This window comes from Poecile atricapillus, chromosome 1, assembly GCF_030490865.1.
Source record: "Poecile atricapillus isolate bPoeAtr1 chromosome 1, bPoeAtr1.hap1, whole genome shotgun sequence".
Taxonomy (NCBI): Eukaryota; Metazoa; Chordata; class Aves; order Passeriformes; family Paridae; genus Poecile; species Poecile atricapillus.
Genome location: NC_081249.1, coordinates 136,987,308 through 137,014,811, shown reverse-complemented (window position 1 = coordinate 137,014,811; position 27,504 = coordinate 136,987,308). Strand labels below are relative to the sequence as shown.

At 39.6% G+C, this 27,504-nt stretch overlaps 1 protein-coding gene across 2 annotated transcripts in view; it reads right to left on the bottom strand.

The window, feature by feature from the left end:
• LRP5 (LDL receptor related protein 5) overlaps positions 1–27,504 on the bottom strand; it is a 131,949-nt gene that overhangs the window by 86,832 nt on the left and 17,613 nt on the right. For both annotated transcript variants that reach the window (XM_058858801.1, XM_058858810.1), the window contains exon 2: positions 12,959–13,355. In XM_058858801.1, the coding sequence (XP_058714784.1) occupies positions 12,959–13,355 (397 nt within the window). The remainder of the gene's footprint in view (positions 1–12,958; positions 13,356–27,504) is intronic.

Below are 27,504 nucleotides of genomic sequence, written 5' to 3'. Positions count from 1 at the left end.
CGTGAAAAGCTGAGGTTGTACAGTTACAAGAGAAATGGTCTGGTGAGAAGAGGACAGCCAGTTCACAGCTGGGGAATGTTACCCGGCATCACAAATCCAGCTTGCAAGCTTGACATGCAAACACAACACAGCCAACTCCTGGCACACCTGCCTCAGAAACAATACTGCTTTCCCAATGCCATTACAGCCTTTTGGGGCATGGCTCTGTGTGAGAAACCTTTGCCCTGAGGAAGGTCTCAAACACAACCAGGTATCTGTGCACTGGACCCATCACCTCCCCAGGTTCCCCAAACAATATTAGATCAACAGGATGGGCACCAGCGGGACAAGCACACTAAGTCCCCCTTACATTAGAGCTCCAGAAAAGCATGGTAAAGAGACATCTATTCAGTCCTGCACAATGCTTAGCCAGATATTTCACAACCTGCACTATCCCAGACCCTTAGCTCCTCTGAAGAAGGCAGCACTCGCTATGCAATCACAGTAGGAATTACAAAGGAAGTAAACAAATGTGGATTGTGAAAACACACCTGTACCAAAAAAACAAAACCAAAAAAACTTCATGGTTTATTTTATGAGAGAGAATGCTGTCCAGTTCAGGGATCATGTAGGGACTACATTTGTAATTGCTGTAATGTTCCTCTGCAGGGTAGTCTCCCCTTCGCAGCGAAAGATTCTCCTGCAAACTGCAGAGGCTCTGGAGCTGCTTTACCTGCAGCTGGAGCCATCATTTCAGCCAAGGAGGAACAGGCAGCTCTATCACCAGTAAATGTCCCTCACAACACACTTAACCTGCTCTGATCTCTGTGTGCATCCTACACCCCAATTGAGGCAGATCTCCAGTTCCAGGGCAGTCACAGCACCTACATAGCAGCATATATAATCGTGAGCAGTTTACCCCACTAAAGAGGGGAATATAGATAACCATACAGATAAACAGTCAGAAATTGCTCACTTGTATCACAATACACATACATACAAGTGTGAGGGTCCAGCAAGTTCTCCAGTTGAAATAAAAAACTTCCACGCAGGTGTGTCCTCAGGTTTCTGAGATAGCTCACATTAGAGTGGCTGAGGCACAGTCATGTCCCCAGATGCCTTCCCAAAGCCTCCTCAGCTCCAGCAGGACAGACTGACTGCTCCTGAAAAAGCAGCAGCAGTAGCTGAGAGCTGCCCCAGTTCACAGGACAACCTATGAATGTAAATTGCCACTCATTTTGGTTTTCCTTCACAAGTCAGGCTGTAATTTGTGGCAATTTGGACTGTGTGGGGAAGCAGCTATTGACAAACAACTAAAGACAGAGAAAAGCAGACATAAAAAACCTGTCTGCACAACTAGCTGCTGAATCATAATGTGAAACTGATATGGCCAAATACTTATTTTTCGTCAGGTCAAATCAGTTGCCTGATCCAGCTCTTCTGCACTAGCTTGTACCACCTGTATCCAACCCTACAAGAATAAAGACAGACAAAAGATAGACTGTTGAATGAAGAAAAATGTGGCTATCAGAAGTGGCTTTGGGCCATACCATGTGGCTATTGAAATGCATAAGTGCGGACTACAAAGGAGGTTAGACCAAAATGAAAAATCCCATGTAAGTTACCTAAAAGAAAAAACAAAGGAGACAAAACTAGCTAAGTACTATTAAACACTTAAAACAGGTTAAAAGGACAAAAAAACAGCCCCCAAATTATCATGGAACAAAATTCCTCTCCTCAAGCCTTCCATTAAAATTTCAGCCTGCGCCCTCAAAGCATTCAGATGAGGGAAAAAAACAAACAAAAACCTGTAAACCAAAGGGCCCTCATGGCTTTTCGATGATATTAAAGGAGCTCCAACTCAAGAGCCTCTTCCCTAAAAATACTGTTATTTCATTTCACAGGTGATGTGTGTTTACCCTTGGCCTCAAAGAGACTACTGTACAAAAGTAGTACTTTCAAATTCACACCCAAATTTGTCACAGGAAAATTACATCTCTACATTTCAGCTCATTAGCAGACACCAAGCTCAATGTTATTCCAAGGTTTAACACTACGTGGTATTAGCAAAGTAACTGCACCACAAAGGAAGGGTTAGCAGGATGAAGATGCACTTAGACAGCATGGGGAACAATCTGAATGCAGGCAGCCTTCTTTCAAAGCACTTGCCTCTCAGTTGGACCTTTTTAAAGCAACAAACCTGTCACCACCTTGTCCTTTCTGCAGGGTATCTCTGCAATCCCTCAAGTATCATAAAGCTGGTCTTCTCAGTGAACTTTTCAGAGTATACTGAGTCTCTGCACTAATCAAACACCTGAAGAGGTAAAGGTTTCCTTCCCTCTGTGTGCTCCGCAGAATGCCCGTGGTCCACCATAGGAGCACAAGTGGCTTTCCAAGCCAAGGAAGGGCAAATACAATTTTTGCCTCCTTTTCAAAGAGGTTTCCATCCTTTCATCCAAGCAGCAGGTACTGAATTGCCATGAATTCTATGAAATTTGCTCTGGTGTGGGGATCTCTCAGCACATCAAAACCCTGAATCGGGAGTTTGGAAATCAATGTAAGAAGCTGCTCCTACAGCAGCACCGATCTTCTCTGGTCTAAGTGATCCCATTTATAACCACACCACTGCCAAATGGAGCACTTCTTCCCTGGTGCTCACCCCTGGTGTTGACATTAGCCTTCTACAGGGAAACAAAAGGAGAAAACCCAAAACCTTTCCATTTCCTTAGCAAATAATCAGTCTTAGCAATGTTCCTGCAGCAGCTGTGCTTAAACAGAAGGAGCAAATAAAGGCAGCAACCAGCCAGCTGAAGCCACCTGTGAAAAGGCATTTCTCATCAACTCCCCCAGGCAAGTCACTCACCTTTGACTCTACAATTAGCTAGGACAGTCCTTTTCATCCCTCTTTCTCCACCTTTCTCTAGCCTAAAATCCAGGCTCTTTTAACATTTTTTTCTGCAGCGCAAGGCAGAATAGAGCACTGGACATGAGACTCTAACAGGCCATAAAATTACATGTTTGAACTGCATGCCTGTGAGATTCTCGAGAATGCACAGTGTCAAGTCTTCCCCTTTTTTGCCCTCCTTTATTTTGAGCGACAAAGCTAGTCCAAACCAAGTTAAAAGTACAGTGTCCTGGCTGGAACACAGAGTCACCTGAAGACACAAATTCTTTTGCACAAGTTATAAAATCCTAGAGAAAAGAAACATCCATGGTTATTATGGAAATAATGGCACAAGCTTAGATAAACCAGCACTGCAAACTTAACTGGAACAGTAATGAGAGAAAATTTTGGAGCAGCAGGAAAGCTTCCTTGATATGATTTGTGATGAAGAGAAAGACAAAGATTAGCTATCTTTGAAATAACCCATGGTTCTGATTAAAAATATTAGTCTCTGATCATAAGTAATTAAATCTGCTTGTAGTAGCTGGTTCATCAGAGAAAGAGCATCACAGGAAAAACAGTGGAGAAATTAAAGATTTTAGTAATGTCCTGAAGTAACCATTAGGCCTTACAGTGTGCATCTTCCAAATGCATCCAGTACACAGGATCAATTCTTACACAAAGAGCAGGCACTTTTGATTGGAGCTTTGTGGACAGGGGGAGAATATGGCAAAAAGCTCAAAAAAACCCCCAAAAACTTCTCAGAGAAAAAAATCAGTCTGCATGCTTTAGCATTTTATATGTAGGAACTGATTTGATTCATCCTGACTTAAATTAACCTTAATTCAGGAGCTTGAAGTGATAGCTGACATACTATTTCGGGGGGGGGGGGGGGAAGGCTTTCCTCTATTTATTTTTTAAAGTATGCTCAAGAGTCCTCATCTCTTATTTACCTCATTAAAAAAACCAGCACTTTCAACCAGTCAAGACATCATCAATGTTCCTGGGACAAATGACAGTTCAGGACTGGCTTTTTTTTGTTTGTTCTTCTAATAGAACCTGTTTTCCAGGTGTCCAGTATATAAACAATCCCCATAATTTTCATTTCACCATTTTAAAAAAACCCCAGTATTTAGCCCAGATAACATTTCAGAAAAATAACTAGACTAAGCAAAGAATCTCAGTCTGGAACTACCTGTACTGTTATGCTTCCCAGTTTTTTAAGCCAGTTGAAAAGATGCACACTGAATAACAATGAAGAGCCTAAGGCAAGTATTTGGGTAGATTTTTTTGTTTGGTTGATTTTCTTGGTGGTGGTGGTGGTGTTTTTAAATGTAAATTACAAAGTTTTAAATATCCCTGGGCCAGGACACACCATAACAATTGTAAGAAACTAAAAATATCAAAACCAGTATCTTTGTACACATTAGATTGATCACATTTTTAGGACTGAGATCTGGCGTCTGAGCAGCTTTATATCCTGCTTGCATAACAACAGATCAATAAAAGTCTAACAGCACTGAGGCTATAAAACAAAATGAAAACATGAATTCCTAAAGAGCTAATGAGAAAAAAAAAAAGATCCCTTGTGAGCAAAATTCACTGCTAAGCAGCTATCACAAATCAATAGTCTCAAAAAAAAAAGTAACCAAGCAGCTCTACAGAAGCTCTAAACAAAAAGCAGACCTCGTACAAACTTGTGGGTTACTCTATTTAGTTCTTCAGAGATGCTTAGGTCTCTTCCCCCCATCACTGGTTTTAAACCTTAACTCCAGGCTTTGAAGGCAGAAAGGAAGGAGGTGCAGGGTGAAAAAGAAGCTAATATCTAATAATAATTTCACAGCACTTGCAGCAATTCTGTCTCTAAACTGAACTGCACTTTGCTATACCAAAGAAACCAGCTGGAACAGAGCAAAAGGCAAAGCTCCATCAGAGCTAGGATGTAAAAGCATACTTTCCTCTGAGCACACAGCCACTAACAGTCCATCCAGTCCAGTAGCCAGGAGCACCAGACCCAAGAGAGCACATAAAATTCTGTTACTGCTCTATGTGTAAGCACAGTAGCTGCAAGCTTCACAACCAAGCTTTCTAAGTCAGAACTTAATTAAATGCAATTCAACTGCAGTCAACAAGTCACTGGGTTTTGGCATATAAATTACCACATTGAATCAGGGCTTTAATGGTACTTCCCTCCTATCAGAAGAATGGGACTGAAAACCACCTTGCAAAAATAAACAGATTTTGAAGTTGGCAAACCAGTGGGTTTTTTTGCACCCCAGTGGGGTTTTTTTGTTGGCTTTGTTTTTGGGTGGGTTTTTTTGTTAGGTTGGTTGGTTTGTTTTCTTTCCCCTGCTTAACTCATTTTTAAATTCCAGGTGCAGGAGCAAAACCAGGATGAAGATCATATTTCCCCTCAGTTTTAAAGCTGCAGGTCATGTCTTATTTCCTGGTGCTTCATGTCTCTTGTCATCATTTTCACAAAGATTAGAAATCAGGGCTGTGCCCTCCAAGAGCAGCCATCTGACCTGGAAGGTATCACAGACATAATAAAAAGCAGCCAATGTTGCCCAAACACTTTTTCCATCTCCCAAAATGCAGTACAGTTGCCAAATCTTACATAACCTGCTTACACAAAAGGGGCCGTTTGTACAGATGATATAAATCGGTACAAACTTCTCCAATTTCAACAATGCTCTTGAACTTATACAAGCCCGTGGCACAAAACAGGAGTTTACAGGAAATTGCTATGAGGTTTCGATTCCTGCACATTTAGAACTTACTTCCCCCATCCTACCTTTAGAGCTACAAAAACTGCACTGTGAAATTCAATATCCCCAACTGTTTACAAAAGAAAAGAATGTCTATCTAGCATTGCATTAAGCTACAAATTACTTACTCAAATTACTTACTCCTTTTTTTTCTTTCTTTTTTTCAAGCACTGAATTTTGAGATGTGGATGTTCTTGACAAAATCACTACATCAAACCCAAAAATATCCTGCAGCAGGTAATCATTACACATTACAACTAATCACACTGTATTCAAAAATGTGTACAAAGCAAACAAAACCCTTGAGAACCAGCCTTCTCCACCACAGTTTTCCTACAATGTCTTTTATTCTGATTTATTCTTTCAAAACACACACTGATAAGATGAATTCAAATATATTGGGACGGTCAAAAAAATTGTATTTACACATTGTACTGACTTAAAGAAAGATGGGGTGCAACAAATGTATTGAACAACAGTAATCCAGCTGTTTGAGCTAGGTGCTGGTGGCTCTCTTATGCACAGATCTCACAACTGCTCTTAAACATTTAGCTCAAGACAACCCATTTTATGTTTCACTGTGCTGATGTGCCTTAACTCAATATTTAGGGAAAAGTACACTCCAACTACAGACAGGAATTTGTCAAGGCATGCAACTGAAGCATGTTTGCATCCTTGTAATTTCAAACACAGTAACAAACAAAACCCTGAGAACACCCTCAGCAGGTTACATTGAAAAATTCTTACTTCAGCTTATACCAATGCTTTACATGAAAAAAAAAAAATAAATTAGAAACATGTTTTGAGTCAAACCAAAGCAACCCAACTCATGACAAACAGAATAGTGCCAGCCCAGCCAGACCAACATGTTGTGTTGAAGCTAACCCATGACAGTATGCCATCTCCAGATTGTGCAGCTATAAAATGCACCCAATTAAGTCATCTAATCAAAGGGCTTCCATCACCTCCTTGGTCCCAGAGCATTCCTAACTTCACCCAAGAAACCACTGCTACACACACTGGCACTGTGACAAATAAAGCTATCCTGCTGTTCCTTCTGTTTCCTCAAGAAATGGTGTAGAAATTTAGAAAATAAGAATACAATTCCCAAACTTAATAAGACTAAATGTGTACTGGGAAAAGAAGCCTCAGTCTCCAGGACTCAGGACAGGAGGAATCACAGAATCTGTAGCAAAAAAAAGAGTGCAAATAGGGGAGGGAGTTCAGTGAGGTTTTTAAGCAAGCCTACACGTTTCCACCTCTTTCCCATACAATTTTGGAGGGTAGGGGAGAAGTAAATCACTTTTTTCCATCATCTCTGAACAGGCAGGCCTGCTCTCAAATGGAGCAAAAGGTCTTCGAACAATATATGCCCTTTAGTCATATCTATGAGCAGGAAAAGGGAGAAATAAGGAGACTAATGAACTATTTAAAGACAGGCTGTCACCATCAAGGATAATCATCTGAAAATTAGAGTAAATAACAATTCCCACAAAAACTTCAAGTTTCTTATGCATGAGACTATTTGCAGGTATTTGGAGACACATATCAAAAGCTTTCCAAGTCCCAGAAATTACAACCATACCAAGATACTGCATATGACTGTGAACCAATTTTACAGTCAAGTACTTTTCTTTCATTTTAAGATAATAATTTAAGATAATATATTAAATAATATCAATTATTATATAATTTAAGATAGTATATTACAGAGTTTCAAATAACTAACCAAAAGCTTCAAAACAACTTTATACTTGCAATTAATTACTAACTAGAAGCACACAGGATATAAACTAATCTCTAGCTTTCAGGCAGCAATAGGCATGTTTCACTCAAAACCCAGGCATTTTCTGCATTTTAACCAAGCAGCCACGAGTTAGGGTTTGTAAGAAGCGCAGTCCTTACTCAGAGGATGTTTCTTCCCTTTCTTTTTTACCACCTGCAACAGTCACAAGTTTTTCCTCAGTATTCCCTCTCCTCTCAACTATTCCATAGGAGATTGAGACCACAAGATACACTGCTTAAAAGATGTCATCATTCATGCTTATTTGTATCAAAAGCCTCAGTCTACTGCAGCTCATACAGATCCCAATAATTTCAACACAGCAGGCCAACATGCTTAACCTTTAGTCCCTGCCATGCTGCTTTGTGGGACCAAGGTCCTGGTGGATCATCAGCAAACACCACTGCAGTTTGAAGTGCTGATATAAACACAGTTGTGAGTTAGAACAGCTCCAGGTCTGGTTTATGGCTTTGCTGTGACACTGCGGAAACACTGGATCAACAACTAGGCATGTCTGAGGCTTTTAATTTTAGGCTCTGAACTGAAAGCTTTCTAATTGTGATAGCTGTCCCTTCTATATCCATTTTTTAATATCCCATTTGGTGCATTTATCATCTAATCCTTTCTTTGGTGCCAAATACACTTTAGGTCAATGACAGCCACTGCTTGCAGATTTTGGCTGATTTGCCATAAGCACCCTGAGGCAATGGCTAAGCTAGGCTACGGCACACACTCCCTTAATGCTGTTCAGACATGATTAGACTTGTTTTAATCTCTAAACTAATAGCCATTCTGCAGAATGCCAAAGTAGATGATTTATTTTTAGTACTCAGTAATTTTTTTTTTCTTATTGCTGCATTCTAATTTGTATCTTATTTCCTTCCCCTGAAGCTTTTCTATTCCAAAAGGGGAAGATTGCTCCGTAAATGAAGTCAGCTTCTGCGGTGGTCCCCTGGCACCAGCACTGCCTCTGCCCAACAGCCCCATACCAAGCCATGGAAGACTTTTTAAGAATTAAAATGAGGGAGGAAATGTAGACAGCAGTTTGTCACTTTCCTTCAGTCAGTAAAACCAGTTCAAAGGTCCTCATTCTCCTCTTTCACAAACACCATTTCTACAGATCCCACCAGAGTTAGCAAGCCAGCTCAGGTATGGTAAATTCAACAACCCCAGTGACTACACCAAGTGATGACTGTGGTCATACCCACACCAAAAAACCCACAAGACAGCACACCTTTTCTTGAGGCAAGCAATTTTTATCTTTCCTTAAAATTATCATTTCACAGACATTTCACAGATGTCTCATTCAGCTCTTTGTGTTTCAGCAAACAGAGGGGACAGAAATTTCTCAAGCATTATTGTCTGCTGAGCAAGCCAAGCTACAGAAAACCCAGCCTGAACTTGGACAGTAAGCTCGCTCCAGAAACAGCAGCCATCACACAAGTGGGAACAAATTCTAGATTTATATTAACCAATGTCAGTATCTCTAATACATTGTTGAATTTAATAATGTGAACTAAGTACTTCATTAAGCACTCAGTGAAAATCAGATATGAGGATTATGGATATGCTACAAATCCTCAGAATCAGGAGCCTGTGTTACATGGAGAAGGTGGCAAGACTTGAGATTTTTGTTTTACACACATTCTAGGATGTTCAGATCTAAGACCTTTGCTACAGGACTGAGAATTAAATTATTTGTTTTGGCTACTCATTCATGCATTCTTTTGAAAAATTTGACTTTCTTTTCAGGAAACCGAAGTTTGCTTGCCATGACACATAATAGAAACTTGTTTTTCAAATACATTCCTTCTTCAGACAATGTTCACGACACTTAAATTCTTTGCACTGCATTGCAGGGAATTTGAGCTACCTCCTGTAGCTGGGCTTGAGTAAAATCTTTACATACAATAAATTCAGCTTTGTTAGAAGTTGCTGTCCTGAAAACATTTAAATACTTATGCAACAGCTGCAAACCCAAAGTTAATAACACCAACACTATTGAATCCCCCATCAGCAGTCTGCCTATCAAGAATGTATATAAATACTAATGTTCTACAAAACAATACCAAGAATTTTAGCCTAATGTCCTCAATTATATAAATTCAGCTTAACATAATCTACAGCAGGACTGGGATCTAAATGTTCAAAACAAAACATCAGCAAATTTGCAGAAAAATGTTTTGTACTCTCCTCTGTCTTCTTAGTTTATCCCTCATTTCAGGGTAGAACAATTGGATTATCACATATTCTGCTTCCTTTAATTCCTAGAATATACAGTGGGTCCAGCAAGAAAGTTTTAATGTGTATGGGAAAGAATGACATTACATGTTAAGCCAACTCCTGTTAATTATGATACTCTTTCAGAGTATCAGAAAACCCTGTACAACTAATGATTTTCACTAGCTCTGGGACGATGAGAGACCCACAGATAAGCTTCAAGTGTCTCATAGCTTGTCTTAAAGAAATGAAATTTTAGGAATGCACTGGATGATCGTTAGGGGAGAGGAATCTCTCTTTCTCAGTCATAACATTGAGATAATCACTGCCTTTAAAGGAGGATAGGCTGAGTCTGTAAAAGATACAGCTCTCTTCAAAAATCTCACTACACCACAATCATCTACTTACTACTTAGGAAGCCCATCAGAACACCTGAAAAATCATACTCCTGGATGTTAATTGGAAATCACAGAAAAATAGGCTTCAAAAGGAAACTCCAGAAGTCAACTTAGCCCCTTTCCCATGTCCTAAGGCTTGGTCATTACACTTCTGATGTTCCTGAGAGATGATGACTGTACACTCAATATGCTCTTGTCTATTCTCTCAAACTAGCCTGTGTCTTGAAGAATTGCACTCAAAATGGAACAAAACCTACTTATTAAGCAAACACCACTCTGGGCATAACACCACAACACACAGTCCTGCATCCACCTCTGCACAGCAGCCCTACTAAAGCTAAAAGACAAGAGAAGGTGTCACCATTCAGCACAACAACATGTTATTTTCTCAAGAGAGAAATTAGATTTGTTTTACTTGGAGCATTCTAGACAAACCCATGTTTGGGTATTAATACTATCAGCTAAGCATTTGCAAACAGCTTATTTGTCTCATTTTGCTTCTGGAAACTGAAGTTGACTAATGAAGTTTTCTTTCTCATTTTCTAAGCTTCCCACCCACACTTCCCTAGTAGAAACTGCTAAAAGGACAAAATCACATCTATGGAATGGAAATTCTTCCAATGAAAGCAAATGACTAGCCACTGAGAGATTACCTCAACCAGTTTTAAGAATCCTAGTTTGAACTTCACCAGATTTCATGATCCAGAAAAAAACCCCACAAATTTAACTCAGGTGCTCTGATCTAATATTGTTCTGACAGTTGTAGGAACAGTATCAGCCACCTGATTTCAAAAGCTTATTAACAAAAAGACAAATAAAAAGGTATTAAATGGTTCTTTTCTCCTACTGTCACCCACTTTTCTTCCCCTGAGAATACCTGGAACAAGGAACATATGGTTCTATGGGAGCTCATCCCTAGAACCTGCTGTGCCAAAGTCAAATGTCATGATCACTATTTCACAGATGCACCTAGGAAATATTTCAGAACTACCAGGTGAAATGAAGTGGTTCAAAAGCAAACCTGAATGTTTTATTCCACAAATATACATGATGAATATACATTTTGAATTTTCTTTTAAGTTTAATATAGTAAGTTTTTCAGGCAAACCTATCTTTGATTCAACACTTAAACAATCAGTCAAAAGGCAAGGAACTGCATCCACTTAGGAGAAGTAAACCTGGCATTGACATTGCTTGCAAAGTGCCATACCACTCTCTGTAATCCACCTCACCATGAAATACTCCATTTTACATCATATTCTCACTTTAAATATACTATTGAACTCTAGATCTAATTAATCAACATGAATTAATTCTGCATAGATTACTTGCTGTCAGGATACAACAGGATTCCTGTTCATTTATTTAAAACATCTCTGTACAACAATTTGCTGTGAGGAGAACTCCTTTCACACCTAAAGGCATCTGTAAGGAAGGCAGGATTAAGAGGATGAGGAACCCTCTTGAAAAGTCCTTTGGCCCAACACAGTCACTCCACTTCCCCTTTTACTGCAAATGGCTTTACCTTCCCAGCCATTATCTGGAGGATACAGGCAGCTCCACATTTGACATGTCAACAGAATTAAGGATTTTGTTTCTTTGGGTTCACACGGTTTCATTTAGCCGTTGTATTCATTTACATTCATTTAGCCCTTCATGTATTAATCATAAATGTACTTGTGTCTCCTCACATTCATCTGGAAAATCCTAAGCAGGAAACACAGCAAAGCCAACCAAAATTCTAGTCTGTGGCATGGAAGGTGCTGACATGGTGATCTTAAGTTGCCCTCTGTTGTCTTGTTTCCAATTTCACTTCTTACACACTTGAAGCAGGTAGTTTCTCAAGAAGCTGTCCATCTCCCAGAGAAGGATAAACCACCAAATACTTTTATTTTTGTGGTTTATTTTAAGCCCTTGCATTAATTCAGCATCATGTTGCGAAGAAGCCAGACTCAGTGAAAATATCAGTTAATGCCAGATTTTCCTGCAGATGAGTAACCTACCTACATATATCCTAGATGAAGATCAAGTGATCTCTGAGAAAGTATTGTGAAAATGCCAGCAGATCAGTGGCAAACCAGCTCACTTGTGTGGATCCATGCACACACGAGAAATGCACTTCAGCTCTCTTTCCTCGTTTTCACGAGGGTCCATCTAGCTCAGCACATCTTCAGTCATCACTGCAATAAATGCCAGGCCCAAAGGACACAACCTCAGCACTGCTCGTGCACAGGGAGAGCAAACAGCACATGTGAAACCCTGGGGAGGACTGAAGAGGGAGGGAGGAACCATACACATACACAAGTCTTTTTAAGAGCACTAGAAGTGACACATGCAGCCTGCACTCTTACTGCTTCTTAACGTGGTCACTTTACAGCATTGAGAATCCACAGTTTCATCTGGATTTTTTTCCTTGCTGGCACAAACATTATTATTCAATATCATCACTTCAAAACATCCCGATTTTGTTTACCAGAGCATAGCAAATGAGAATTCTTGTTTCAACACATGCAGACTTGCACATGTTGCTGTCTACATTAAATAAATATCACATATAAAATCAAAGTCAACTTACCAGACAAGATAACTGAGAAAATCATAATAATAATAACAATAAAATGCTTGGAAAATTAATTACTTTTCCATAGTGCAACGGGATAAGCCAGGTAATTATACTGGCTGAATATTTGGCTTGGCACCTATGAACCAGCTGTATTTTCCTTTTTGGCTCAAGGTCTGGGCTGCCATTTCTTGCCACAAAATACTTAAGCTTAAACATATGTTCAGTTACAGCTCTTGAGAAAAATACCTTGGGAAAATCTGAAGTGAAACAAAAGGCTATGTGTTCTTTTTCTTTTCAAAACTGAAAACTCAGCATAAATCACCACCGTATCCATTTAAGCATTTAAGCCAAATTAATATTTACCCATGAGCCGGATCCAAAGCTATTGCTCTGGGCTGATCAAGGTCTTGCCAGAAGAGGACTTTTCTAGATGTTCCATTGAGATTAGCTACTTCTATCCTATTGGTTTCTGAATCCGTCCAATAAAGTTTTTTTCCGATCCAATCACACGCCAGGCCGTCCGGGGAAACCAGACCAGAAATGATGACATTCTGCACCACATTCCCAGTTTGGTTAATGTAAGTTTGCTTGATGGCTTCTTCACTCACATCTGTCCAGAAAACGATGCCTTGTGAATACTGGAAGTCAACCGCAGCAGCATCCTCTAAACCACTGACCACCACCGTGGACTCCAGCTTGGTGCCTCCAGCATCCACGAGCCGAACGTCCCGCCGGTTGGCAAAGAGCAGAAAGGGAGATGCTGCAGGAGGAAAAGATGAAAACATGTTAGCATTACAGGCATCTACAGATGATCAAGAGCTGACTATGTACGTGGCAGAGGAGTGTCGCACCATATTGGGAACGGAGAGAAGCACGACATGACTCTCTTAGCTGCATTGTCCAAGAGAGCAAAGTTTATTATTCTTGATATTCTTTTACAGACAGGTTCAAGAAGGTCTGAGAGGTAAAACTCTCATTGGTCATTAAAGCAACACATCACCATCACTGGTTAAGTGGAACACCAACCCTTGATTGTTCCTTGCCAGTAAAAAAGAAGGATCCTAAACAACACCTGTCAAGATTGTTGTCCTTTACCAAGGACTGTTTGGATTCTTTCTTATGCTTTCTCACGCCAGAGTGAGAAGCCTGTGTGGCTTAGTTTCACACAGGCTGTGTTCTCAGCTTGCTTTTTTGCATTTAGCATCCACAGAGGAGGATTTCTTCTCCCAGACCAGCAGGGCTGGCACTACAGAAGTGTCACAGTATCCAAAAACCTCTTCCTTCCCTATGTCAGGCAGAGGTGTAAAAGAGAGATGGAAGAGCAGGCCCAATTCTTTATCTGTGGGATGTGAATAGCATCCTTCACATAAGTAGGAGTTCAAATCAAGACCTTTCAACAATACCTTCAATACCACCTTCTGTTGTTCTAACAGACCAATTAGAACAAATTCTTCAAAGTCTTCATGGTTTACAAGCTTGGTTCAACCAGTTGATTTAGCCAGCACACAGAAAGCAAGCCCTGGTGCCTTTCAGTAGCAGGCTGAAAGCTAACAGCACTAGACACAACGCCCTGAAATGCTCCTACCAAGAACCCTCCCAAACGGCAAAAACCGTGACAGAGCTTCAGAACTCCTGTCTTCTCTCCTGCACCACAGCAGGAGAAATTCAAGACAGTTTGAAGGCAGACAATGACATGGGTTGTGGGTGTTTGTGAAGACTGCTGTTGGCTGAAAGAGGCGGCAGGAGAAAAAGGACAAAGGTTTTCCAGCTTCCCCAATCTCGCCCCAACGTTTCTAAATCTACAGCAGTCACCTGCTGACTCCCAGCTTAATGTGCAACAATTTCATTGGATGTGCTGTCTCCAATGCACAGTCAGCACAGGTCTAATCATCTGCTACTCAAGGAACAACACATTGAATAGAGCAGCATATTTTATATCTCCTGTGGTTCAAGCCTGTCATATAAATATCTTCAGTTTCATGTTACTGCATGTAATATATAAGAGTTACTTCTTGATACTGTCTTTTAGATTCAATTCCTCCTGCACTTTTTCAAAAAGAAGACAGTTTATACAGTGTCTGAATTGCAGGTCTGCAACACTGGCAGCCCTGTCAGATGCCATTGCCTTTCTCATGAATTCTGTCTCTGGCTACATTCTCACTGGTGAGTGTGCCTCTGCACATCCTTGACAAGAGATAACATGTTTATGTGCAGGCCAAAGACCTCAGTCAGAATATAGAACTCAACTCCAGATGAACTCAAAAACATGCATAAAAGTTCAGAGTTTTTATTATTATTCTCCATGGTATTTTTCCCCCTCCTAAGTCAGGAAAGAGATTGTTTTATTTTGCTTTTTGAAGGAAGAGTATGCTGATGTAATTTACATCACCTGGTGGTTTTAGTGAGGGTCTTGGACAGCAAAAAGAACCAATTGTTATCATTAATGTTTCACTGAAGATGTAGTATCTTTGTTCTCTACAATATTTAACTCAAGAACGTTTATACAGCTTGAGGAAAATTACTTGTTAAGAAATGAAGTCTCAGTATCCCTCCTATTTAATTTTGCTGGCTTGCCAAGTCCTTCTCTCAGTGATCTTTAAAAACACTAGGAACAGTATCAGGAAAGTCCAGCAGGTTAGTTATTGCAAACAGACAAAAAAAGTCTAAAATACCAAGTGCTTGTTTTCTTCTCTGCAGCTCATTGGTTCCCCATAGCCACGTCTGTTTTAAGTGGCACTGTATCAAACCATTTGAACTCTTCGGAAGTTCGATGTTAGCAGGCTCTAAGTTACAAATGCTTTTGGGGCAGAGACCTTCTCAAACTATGCACACTGCCTCACAAAACCAGCCCCACATCCAGGCAAAGATCAAAGCTGTAAAAAGCCTATGTAAAAATTTTTTAAAATATTGTCCCAAAACCTTGTTTAGAGGAATCTGAGTGGATGGATTTTCATCTAGACATTTCCATGCTGAAGGCATTATTAATGCTACTACAAAGGAAAAACAAACCTGAAATATCAAGTCCAATTAAGAGCAGAGGAACTCAACAGCTTCTTAACTGAAGATCAGACATCAAAAATGTCTAATCCAATCAGTATCAACATTGTCCCAGCTCCCCATCCCTTTCAACAGATTGTTCCCTGCTGATGTACACAGTAGGGCAGCAGCACGCAGATAACACATTAACTACCGTGCCCTCTGTCACTTCTGCTCTTCAGAGATGTCCTGATTGAAGTGCAGCTGCATTGTGCTGGCCATGAGCACCCAGCAGGGAAATCACACTGCCCTGCTTGCAGCTGTGTTAGAACTTCACTGCACCATACACTCATGTAAACTGATTGATTATGGAAAATGGTCAGGCTTCATCCCCTTTAAGAACAAGTATTCCACCTCCTTTAGGAAAAGGCAAAAAGAGAAGGCACAACTCTGATTCTGAAAACTATATTCACTTCTCTGCTCCTCTCCACCAGCCTATTTTTTTATCCCAAATTTTATTTCTAAAATGGTTACAGAGCCCTTTTAGAACAATATTGGTTGGTAAAACAAAAACAAACAAGCAAACAAACAAGGAAGAAAAAACTCTAACAAAAAACAGTGATCTGCTTCTCTATAGCAAGTCTTGCCTGAAATGCTGCTGAAGAAACCCCATGTCTCTTAAATAAATAAAAGAAATAAAGCAAAAGTCAGAAAAGTACTTCAATGCTCTGTCTTGTATTTTATCACTTTAGGTCAGAATGTGATGGCTCATGAGCAGGCAAAGTTAGTTCTGGTAACTCTGCAGCTTTCACGAAATACAGTTGCCAAGATGTCCTAAAAAAAGTTCACAGAACTTTTCCAAATTTTCAGCTTTCCCAGTTAGTAAGCAGTAAATCTGAAAGAGGCAACCAAGACAACAAATGTGTTTCTAGAAAGACAGACACACAGCATTTAGTTTCATAAAATCACTAAACTCGACAGTTTAGCAACTCAAAAGATAGTCATACTCTACAAAATGACAACCAACAGGGTTTTTAAGGCATGAGAATGACAAACAAAGCTCAAAAAGCATCAAAACAAATGGCATTGACAGAACACTTAATTTTCTGTGCCATCAATAAACCACACTAGAGATTCAGTCATCTCATCCATACATGATACAAGTTTATTTTGAATTCCATATGAAAGCAGAATCCAAACAATTTCCAAGAATATGAAGACCAGTCTTCCAAATCATGCTGTCTTCTCAGTCCTGAACTGGGCTTGATGGTCCACAAAGCACTCCTATCCTTGATATATTCAATCCTTTACAGCACCACTCTTGACAAGGCAAACTGGAAGTCAAGTTAACAGGAGTTTCTGAGTAGAGGGACGGGGGAGACCCAAAAAAAGCAGCAATAGCTGACTACATTTACCTTCAAATGAGCTTATTTGTTTCACAGGAGGAAATATCCCTTTCCTGAGAAGTTATTCCATGGTTAGAAGGTTAAGAGATTCAAAGGAACACTGAGTGCTATGCTCTATTTTGATCAGCAATACTCCTGACAACTGCAAATTGCTTGAAAAGGGAAACACCAGTTCCTATGTTGAAAAAATCAGAAGAATAAACAGTGAAAGGATGAATGCTTAACATGGAGGATAAACTGTTTATAGCCAGTCTACTGAAATGACATTTTAATGTAGTCACAAAAGAAAAGTATTCTTTTTCAGTAAAATTAGAACAGTTCTTTTTTTTCCATAATAGGCAATATTTAAAACATCTGTAGATAGCTGCAGTTCACAGTCTTTGGACAAAACAAAAAAAGAACCTGAAATCCCACAGATTTTCAAATAAACTCTAAACAGATAACAGCCTGCACTATACAAAGTTGCAGATTTTCTTCTTGCAGCCATTCTACAACCTTACTTGGATTGTGCAGTACTTGATCAAAACCACTTCATTCTAAAAAGATATATTATTTGTGTGCAAAAACCCACTAATTTTCCTGTGGTTTTTTGCTAACTGGAAAACACACCCTTGACTTGACAATGTAGTGAGCTATCTACACAGAAGCCTATTGTACAACCATGTGAAAACAGAGCTTCTCATCAGTCTATTAACTGCAGAAAAGGAAACACTCTTGATCATGCAAGGTAGGAATCAAGCAAGGGTTAAATTTCCAGCTTTGAACCTTTGAACCTTTAAATGCTCCTTCTTTGTTTCTGGCCAATTACTAAATTTTAATTGTTTTCCCTGCATCAGTAAAGTTGTTTTGTGCAGACATAACTTAAGATTGGAGGATTTGTACACTTTTGTATAATTTATTTGGTTGAGCACCATAAACAGTATCAGTTTCTGAACTCAGTCATTAACTTCCATTGTTTTAATTGTGCCCATTTAGAGCACTTAAATTTTATTAAGTGCTTCAGGGGGTACCCATTAGCCTCAGCAAACTGACATGGAACAAACAACTAAAAAATGCACTACATGGTCTTTACTGTTAGTTTCAGTAATAGCTTTCTAAAAACCAGTTTTACAGGGATCAACATACATATTAAGACTAAGATGATCATGAATGATAATCAACAGTGCATTTGTCATCAGTGGTTGGGGTTTTTCAAAGCTGCAACAGTTCTGAGACATGTTGAGCAAGAGTTTTAAAAAGTTATATTTATACTACTGCTCCATACTTGTTGACATGCCTACATTTTGTCTCCTTCCTCTTAAAGCCAAAATAGAAAGACATGAGAATACTGAGGCACATGCATGATTTCTACCCTTGAAAGCACCAGAAGAACAGAACAAACACAAATCCTATGTATAGCACAGGAGAAAATCCTAACTAACCAATCCTTAAACCAGTTAACTAGGCTGAAGTTCATGGAAATGTTTTAACTGTGATTTTGAGAAAAGCGATGGAGGATCTTGGGAACCTGGCACAAAACATAAAATGAGGGTCTCATTTTAATAAGCATACAAGCGAAAATAGCCATCCAAAATTACAGCATGTGCACCAACTTATATTTTAAATATTATTTCAATCCTTAACAGGACAATTGCAATGGAGACCTCTGTGGTTAAGCCATCTGTACAGCTGGACAGAGAGAACAGCATAATTCTTGCAGCAATCAATGTCCCAAACCACAAAAACATTTATTACCAAAGAGCAAAAAACCCCCACACACCCCTACCACAGGCATGCAAGATGGTAAAAAACAAACATGTCAAAACTTTTGCACCCAAGGCTGCACCATGTTATGGAAACTCTTAGGCAGGATATGGAATTACCATGCATCAGCCCTCTACACTTAAAAATAGCTGCTGTGCCGAAACAAGACTGTGTAAGTAGGGTCCTGACAGCCTTAAATAATTGGAGAAACCACTTCTACAACACAAAGCGATCCCTCTTGTCCAGCAACAACTCTCTGGAGCATATGAAGGCTTAGACCTCGGATGTCATAGAATTACAGAATAGTTTGGGTTAGAAGAGACCTTAATGATCAGCTATTTTCAATTTCCCCTGCCATGGGCAGGGAAACCTTTGAATAGGTCACTCAAAGCCTCATCCAACCTGGCCTTGAACACTGATAGGGATGGGCAACACACAGCTTCTCTGGGTGACCTGTTGCAGGTGTCACCACTCTCACTGTAAAGCAATTTCTGCTTAATATCCAATCCAAACTCACTCTCCGTTTGAAGCCATTCCTTTTGTCCTGTCACTACATGTTCTTGTAAAAAGTCTCTCTCCATTTTGCTTGTAGGCCCCTCCAGGTACAACTAGGTCAACAATAACCTCCTTCTCTCCATATTGAACAACCCAAATTCACTGCCTTTCCTTGTAGGAGAGGTCCTCCATCCCTCTAATCATCTTGGTGCCCTCCTCTGGACTCTCCAGCAGATCAATGACCTTCCTGTGCTGGGAAATAATCAATGTCAAAAGGTAAGATTGAATGTTGATCTTCCTGTACTAACTGCATGTACTCACCCCAAGTTTCAGCTTGCCAGGTAGAGTCCTCTGAAGAACAGAGGGCTATGGCTGTCATCCTCAAAACACATTATTGACAATAAAGTGAATTCCCAGTGTAATAACCAAATTACAGAATATTCTTACTCCAACACTGAGGTAGGTGGTATCAGTTTTAGGGGACAAGACTAAAAAAGACATCAGGACTCCTTGGTTTTACTCCAACACTTTTCTTCCCCCTTAGCAAAGGCCTTGAGCAAGAACCTCAGCCCAGCAATTTGCAGAAATAATTTCTGCTACAAATGTACCCTTTCTTCTGCTATTAAATCTCTCAAAAGGCTGCAGTGAAGCCACTCATGCTGAAGTAAGTGACTTGAAGATACTCCAGCAAAAGGCTCAGGGATGTGCTCTGCTTTTCATTCCTCAATGGCTACGGCTTTTCCTCTCTGTAAGTTGATCCTCCCAGTGATGGCTGGTTTATAGCACTACTTGAAGAGGAAAATACACTCCTCCAAATTATATCCCATTCCTCTAACCCTCCTGTTCAATTCATTTGATAGGAATTTTGCTTTCCAATCCATGAGGTGTTCTGGTTACCAAATAAGGAGGATGAATTTCTATTTTATCTGATTTTACATGGAATCGAGGTCTGAAATTCAGGATGAGACCATCAAGAGTATCATCCATTTACACACATTGTGTACAGCAGGCAATTTTTGTAAACTCTCCTCTTTACCAGCCTATATTTAAATTATTCACATGGTCACACCAGGCATACACCAGTGTGCAGTAATCCAGTCCACGCTAGTATCCCATATTATAAAACATATTTGGCAGAAGTTTTGTTTATGCTAAGCATTATCTTGAGTATCACCACAGAATACCAGAAGACAGACAGGATCTCCATGCTCAGATCTATTTGCTACAGTAGAAGCAAGGCTGTTCATCCACTAATGTACCTACAAGGAGTGACGTGGCTTTAGCCATGAATATACTTGGAAATGGGTTATGTAAATAAATTACACAGGTTTAAAGGACATCTGGTTTAGCAGCAGCAAACTGGACAGGGTCCACAGAAAGTATATAAAAATGGTTTAAGTGGGTTTAGAGAACACATGAAGCTTGTTCTTATCAAGAATAGGAGCTGGGAAGGCTGTGAGATAAAAATATAGTAAAACAACTGACCAGTCAGCAAACGCTTCCACAAGAGGAGGAAGTTCAGTTTTTCTTAGCCAGTGGGGAAAGGACACACCAAAGAAACTAGATTAGGTTAGGCTTTGTGACTTTCATTGATGGGGAAGAGAATGCAGACACAATGCAGAGAGGAACATGCTCTGAAGATCCTGAACCACACTACAGAAGCTACAAAACTGCCTGCAAAAGGTGACTTTTAATAGCAGTTGGATAGCTATTCCCCAGGTATGGATTTTGTACAGTTAACTCCTGCCTCAAGAAAAGGGTTTCTTCTATGTGTCTTAAAATCAAAAACTAATTAAAAAAAAAAAAAAAAAAAAAAAAAAAGAGCAAAAAAGATCAGTGGACTGAACTCCCCATATCTGTTTCACTGAAAATCTTGATTAAGGGCGTCTAGGACTGATAGCGTTTATGCCAGGTTTTACACAAAGTACTTTTGAGTTTAAAAAGTATTTCTTTTTTAAAGTGATTACTTCCCAGTAACTCACATCATTGTTTCTGTTGCTCTCCCAAAACAGATGAATTTAGTAGCTTTATCAAATAGTAATGTTAAAATATTGTTAAATAAACTTTGAGCTACTTTTGTTTTGTTTTTTAAATAAACAAGCAACAATTCTTTTGAAGATCTTGTTATATTTTTCGCATTGCATATGGTTCCCACACACACAATAACAACAGGGTTTTAGGAGGATAAGAGTTACTTCACTGGTTTTGTTTGGCAGCCTATTTTTTAAATAATAATGTTAGCAATAACAACAAAATATAGCACTGATTATACACCATTTCAATTCCACTGGCTGAAATTAGTTCATTTCCCTTGGTCAAGAGATGCCAAAGCATTTCTCTGAAGAGCATGTTCTAAGGAACTCCAGCAAAGGTGCTTTACAAAAATATGAAATTTACAATTTTGTTCTATTTAGCTGGGTGGCAATTAAATATTTTTAAAATCTCTAACAACATGCTCTGAACTTATATATTATTCTTCTGTCCTGTTTCTATTTATATTACCTACTTCAAGTAAAAAAAAAAAAACAAACCAAAAAACACATGTCAAAAAGGCCACATCATTGGATTCAGTGTGCATACTTCAGTGCACCTGCATCTCTGCAGATCCTGGAAGCAAGCTACGTGTGTTCAAAACCACTTTTATGTGGACACATTATTTTAAAGGAGGGTTTCTCAAACTTTCTCTCTTTTCCCAAGACCAACCATTAAGCACACCACACAAATGCCACTCTGGTGCACCATGCAATGGCTCTCTCAGACTGCCCTTGGTAGTGCTGTAGCAAATATTGAAATTGGTTACCTAGAACAACATATTTCATCTTCTAAAGCAGCTTTAGCAGCTGGAAAGGACAACAGCTGGGCCCATGTGAGCTGACAACACTACAAGGACCACCAAGCAGCATACAGAACATATTTAAAGATCCACTAAAAAACTAAACAGAACCCAAAATATCAGCTGTGATTCGGGGACACATCAACTTGCGATGAGACTTGCAAGCACTTAAAACATTTAGAGAAGAGCATGATTCACTAGAGCATAAAGCAGTTTTTATTTAGTCTGTATTGTTAGAGGAAATTTCTAAACATTATTGCAAAACTGGTTCTTGGCAATCTCTCTCTGTGCAATGCACAAGTGGTGTTCAGCCAAACAGTTTTGAGGATTGCAACCTCATGCAATCCTGACTAGCTAATGTTAAGCAGATAAAATCTCTGCAGTCTGAACCCCCACATCTTCCTGACCTCAGGAAGGTTCTCACCCCAGCTTTTAACGGATGTTAAAATATACATGTGATTTTCCCAAAAGCAATATACTGTTCATAACCACTTGTTTGTTCTTCTGAGGCTTCTGCTGCAATTTGCTATTCAAGAACCACAACGCACATGACAGCTTAAATACAAATATACCATCTACTGGGGATTAGGGATTTGGCTTCAGACAGACACCACCACCGAGCTCTGGAACCTAATGCTTTGAAAATGGCTGCTAAACCCAGCTTTCTCCAATCTCACAAGTCAGCTTTTACATTTGGTGCTGGTTGGAGATTAGAACCTGCACTGAACTCTGAGGGAGCTTAAACTGATAAATTTACATCAAACCTCAGTGATGGTCAAAGCTCCCAAGATACAGAGAGTCCCACTCTAAATGTGGACAGTAAAGCCCACAAGAAAGGTGAAAAATTCTCTAAGAACAAGTAAGCAGCAGTACTTCACAGGTCTGCACTGGGAGGTTCGAGTCCAACACGGTGCGGAAACGAAGGAATTGGAAGGCAGAGACCCATTGCATACACGTGGGTGATCCACTGGCACCACAACCAGCCTCCAGTCCTCCTCTGTGTTAAATTAAGAACAGTGTGACTCAAGAAAGGCTGACACAGATCCCACACACCACCTGCTATTTGAAGATGTACCAAGCAACTTCTGCAGACCCATCACAGATTGCTGCTCTGGATGCTCACCTCCTCCAGGTGTACAAAGCTGTGGTCCGTGTGCTGCTGCCCCTAGGAGTGGAAGATGCTGTAAGCATTTACAGTTTATAATCCTGAGCCAAGAAAACTAATGGTATGGGTAACCTTTAATGATATGCACTGAAGGAAGAGGAGTATTGCTTTATAGTGTTTCTCATGCAAAAGCCCACAATGCCCCTACCTCTGCCAGAAGCTCACTTCAGAAGTCTCTGACAACCAGGTTCTGAGGCAAATCACTCTGCAAGTCACTGAGAAGATGTCATCATAGAAATAGAGATTCTTATCACAGGCACATTCACTTCAACAGCAGGTTCACTGCTTTGTCAGTGAGGTTTCACATTTTGATTAAGGATTCTTTAAAGTACAAACCTGCATTTTGCCTAATATCATTAGCCTCACCAGCAAGTGCTCCAACTCCATGACAGTGTTCACCATATTCCACACAGCACTCACAACAGTTTCTTTGTGAGAATGATTATGGCGCTCTGCTTGTACCCACAAAAGTGGGAAACAGCCTGTCTATTGAGATTTCTGGTATTTTCTGATTTTAGAATAAGCAGAAGTGGCACTGAAGTAGTCTCTTACTCGGTACTGCTGTTGGGCTTCGCCAAAATGGGTAAGTGCAGAAGGCAGTGCTTAAAAATAGGGTTGGGGGATGTGACAGGAAAAAAATATACTTGGATGTTTCACATTCTGTGATGCAGAGTACATGGCAACAATTTTCCTGTTGTTATTCTAAATGCAATAGGCGTGGATTTCCCCCCACCCCCATGATATGCTCAACAATTTTAAAACTGCAGAGGAAACTGAAGATTTGTCCTACTTCTGCATAAACCAGTTTAGACGAATGCAGACAAAAGGGTGACTTCCTTGAACATCTAAACATGACTTTTTCTGGGAATAACAGTTCAGGTCAATCCATGAATGGAAAAAACCCTGCAGTGTCCCCTTTTTAGATTCTGGATGTCAATGGGAGCAAGGTTCTTTTCTGTTGCTTTTATTTTTTCAGTATTCCTCCTTGGTTTGGCAGACAGCTGTCTGGCCAATAATAGTAGATTACGCAGTGATGAGGGTTCCAAACTTTGAATGGATAAAATAGTGGTTCTATATAATTTGGAAAATTTGGCTTGCAAATTTTATCCAGGACTTGAACAAATACAGACTTGACAAAGGTATGCTTGTTTCTGATCTGAATAGTTTCCAATTTTTAGTTCCAGTTCCAGATGTTATGTTAACTCCAAAAAACACAAATCTTTAGAAAGCGGAAGAAAAAGATATTTTACTTCTGTTTCCACCAAAGGTACAATATGTACTGTATTTGTAAATTGCAGAAAAAGAGACTCAGAAATAGCATGTGCTGGATTCAGCTGCTGACCAATGTTACTCGTTGGAACAAAAATGCAGTCAAGCCTCAAATGTAGATTCCACAATTTGTCGTGGTTTTCTTCTAACAGTTAAGAATATTCGCAAATAAAACCACCTTTTTAAATGGAACCTGCTACATGATACTGAGCTTTAGAGGGTGTAAAGTTAAGAGAAGTTTTTAGTGCCAAGTTGTAGACACGACTTCTGTTTTTTTGTGCAGACTATGTTCCAGTCGAATATTCAAGACTTAGTTTTTGTGAGAGCTTGTTAGGAAGGAGGAAAAAAAGAGGATGAGGTGAAAAAGGTTATTTCAGATAATGAAATCTGTAACCTTGTGCTTGTACTTATATTACTGGTAATACTTTAATTTACCACCTTGAAGGCAGCAAATAAACTGAACAACCTGTTCCAAGCTTTGCAAATCACTCCTTGCAGAAGATGACTCTGCTTTAGCCAAGAACATTGATGCAACCAAAATCAATTCCTTATGCCTCCTTTTATCTTTTTAAGGTCAGTATTTGTCATACAAGTTATCTGGAGTGTTTGTACTGATGAAACTACAAAGAGGAAGAACTTCTGCTAGCTGAGCTGTAGAAACATAAAATAATCATCTATGTTACGTGTCTCTCCATAATGTAGAATTTAAGGACTTTTCCAGAAAATATAGTTGTCAGCTCAAATCCTCCAGAATAAAAGAGTCTCTACATTTGGAGAAGTGATGATAATACTCAAAAGAAAGCAGATTACATTAGTTCTGTACCTAAATTTATAGACTGGTAGTTTGTGTGTGAAAGAAGGGAAACACTTTAGAATTCAGCCCCAGAAAGCTTCATTTGGTTTTTGGAAAAGCTTTTGAGTCTAGATAATATTTTAAAAATTAAGGAAATCTGAGAGGCAATGGAAAATTGTGGCTTTAAAAGGTAAGTTACATAGGAGCTGTTTAACATTTTAGTTTTGTTGTTTCTACAGTTAGTTACTGCTCTGTATCATCTCAAGATTTTTAACTGGTCACTCTCCTTGGTGTCAGTTGAATTCTAGTGTTTGCAGAATTGTGTGACATGCATCTACTGATAGTGTGGTATTTAACCAAGGGTAAAGAACCCAAAAAGGAGACAAAAAAGAATATTAGTGGTGCACCAAGAGAAGGCTGCAAAACTGCAAAAAAACCCAGAAACTGTGCAAATCAAAGGGCAGCTACACCATGTTAAGAGGGATCTTGATTTAAATAGACCCTTTGCATTGGGTTGGGTCAGATGGGTTTTGTTCTGCTGTCTGGTTGAACTGGCCACCCATTCCTGCCCCTCCCAGAGACATATCACTCCCCATCCCCCAGTCTCCCACTACACCACGGATGTTTTGGTGTCCCAAAACCTGCCCGTTTGACAGCACACATAGTTGCTTTCCTTGAGCTGATCCTGTCTAAAGGATCTTGGTTTTAAAAGGCATATAGATTTTGTAGAAAGCAATAAGGCAACTTCTTTGCCCAGCTCAGCTGCAGACAGAATATTGCAGAGCATCTTCTCTTGTGCTGCTGTGTCTTCTCCACACAGTGCTCAGAGGAAAGAACTTTAGAAGAAATATATAAAATAATAAAAAATAATACATTGGTATGCACAGGTCCGCTGTACTCTTATGCTTTAGGCATAAACCTAGCCATGTACAAACTCCCAAACTAAAGATTTAAAAATATTTCCATGTAGAACTGCAACAAATTATTAGCTGTTTTTCAAATTAGTCTTACCTCCTGAAATTTTCATTTGAGTCCCAATAACATCTTAGTGGCACAAGCAAGAAATTAACTGTCTGCACTGCATGGGCAAGAGAAGCTGCCACAATGTTGTCAAATACTCTCATCTGAGAGAAAAAGTCGGAGAGGTACTAGAAAAGCATGGTGCACCTCAACTTCAACAGCAGGTTAACTCCAGAAAGAGCTAAGAAATACAAAGAAAAAAAATAATTCTTTTCTTCCCAGGTCATTTCGAGACTTAATTCTTCCTTTTCCTTCTACACGTGATTCTGCCACCTGTATAAACAGCCAAGCCTAATTATTGTTTTAACCCAACACATATCTGACTTTCCCAAACAAGAAAGGAAATTAATGTCTAAAAAAATCTGAAATTCATTACGAAGGAGAGGAAGGGGAGGAAAGTCAAATTTTGTCCCTACAGAGGAAAGGGCGGGGGGGGGGGGGGGGAAGAAAACAACAAACTTCACACAACATGAACCGTGGTCATTCATACTATAGAGACACCTACAAGCCAGGACTGTGATTTGAGCCCTGAAAGACTCAGTGTGGACACACTGGGAAGGACTGTCACAGCTGACAAATTTGCTGTCTAGAAACACAAGGCAAAGAATGAAAGACCAACAGAGGACCAGGATTAAGGGTCGTGCAGTCCATGGCACAACCAAGGCAAGAGCCCAGTGTGCTAATCAGGACCACAGCAGAACCATAGCCAGTGTTTCTTTCCAGACAGAGTAACTTACATCTTTTCATACCTCAAGCTACCTTGCAATTCTTTTCTTAAAAGAAGCATTGATTTTACTATGATGAATGGTTTAGGAATGATCTCAGCCACCCCAAATCTCCCATTCCTTTGGCAGCCTAGACAAGGTGTACTGCAAATAAGAAACAGGACTTCTGATAAACAGGATTTCTGCAGAAGGAAGGGCACAAGCCTGTTAGCATTACACGAGGAAGCAGTACCATGGAGGGCAGAACAAAATGCATTTGTTTATACTATAACGAAACTAACTTAAGCAATTTGTGGCCATGAGTGATTTAATCATCCTGTTTTATGCACCATATTACCTTTCTCCACCCTTCATTTGCACTACTTGGCTGTGCCTTCATTGCTAAAGAGAAAGATGTAAATTTTCCATTGAGATAGCTATTTTAATGTAAAGGTGCCCGAGGAGAACTGAAAATTTTACATAAAGTAAAAAGTCAGTGGCATTA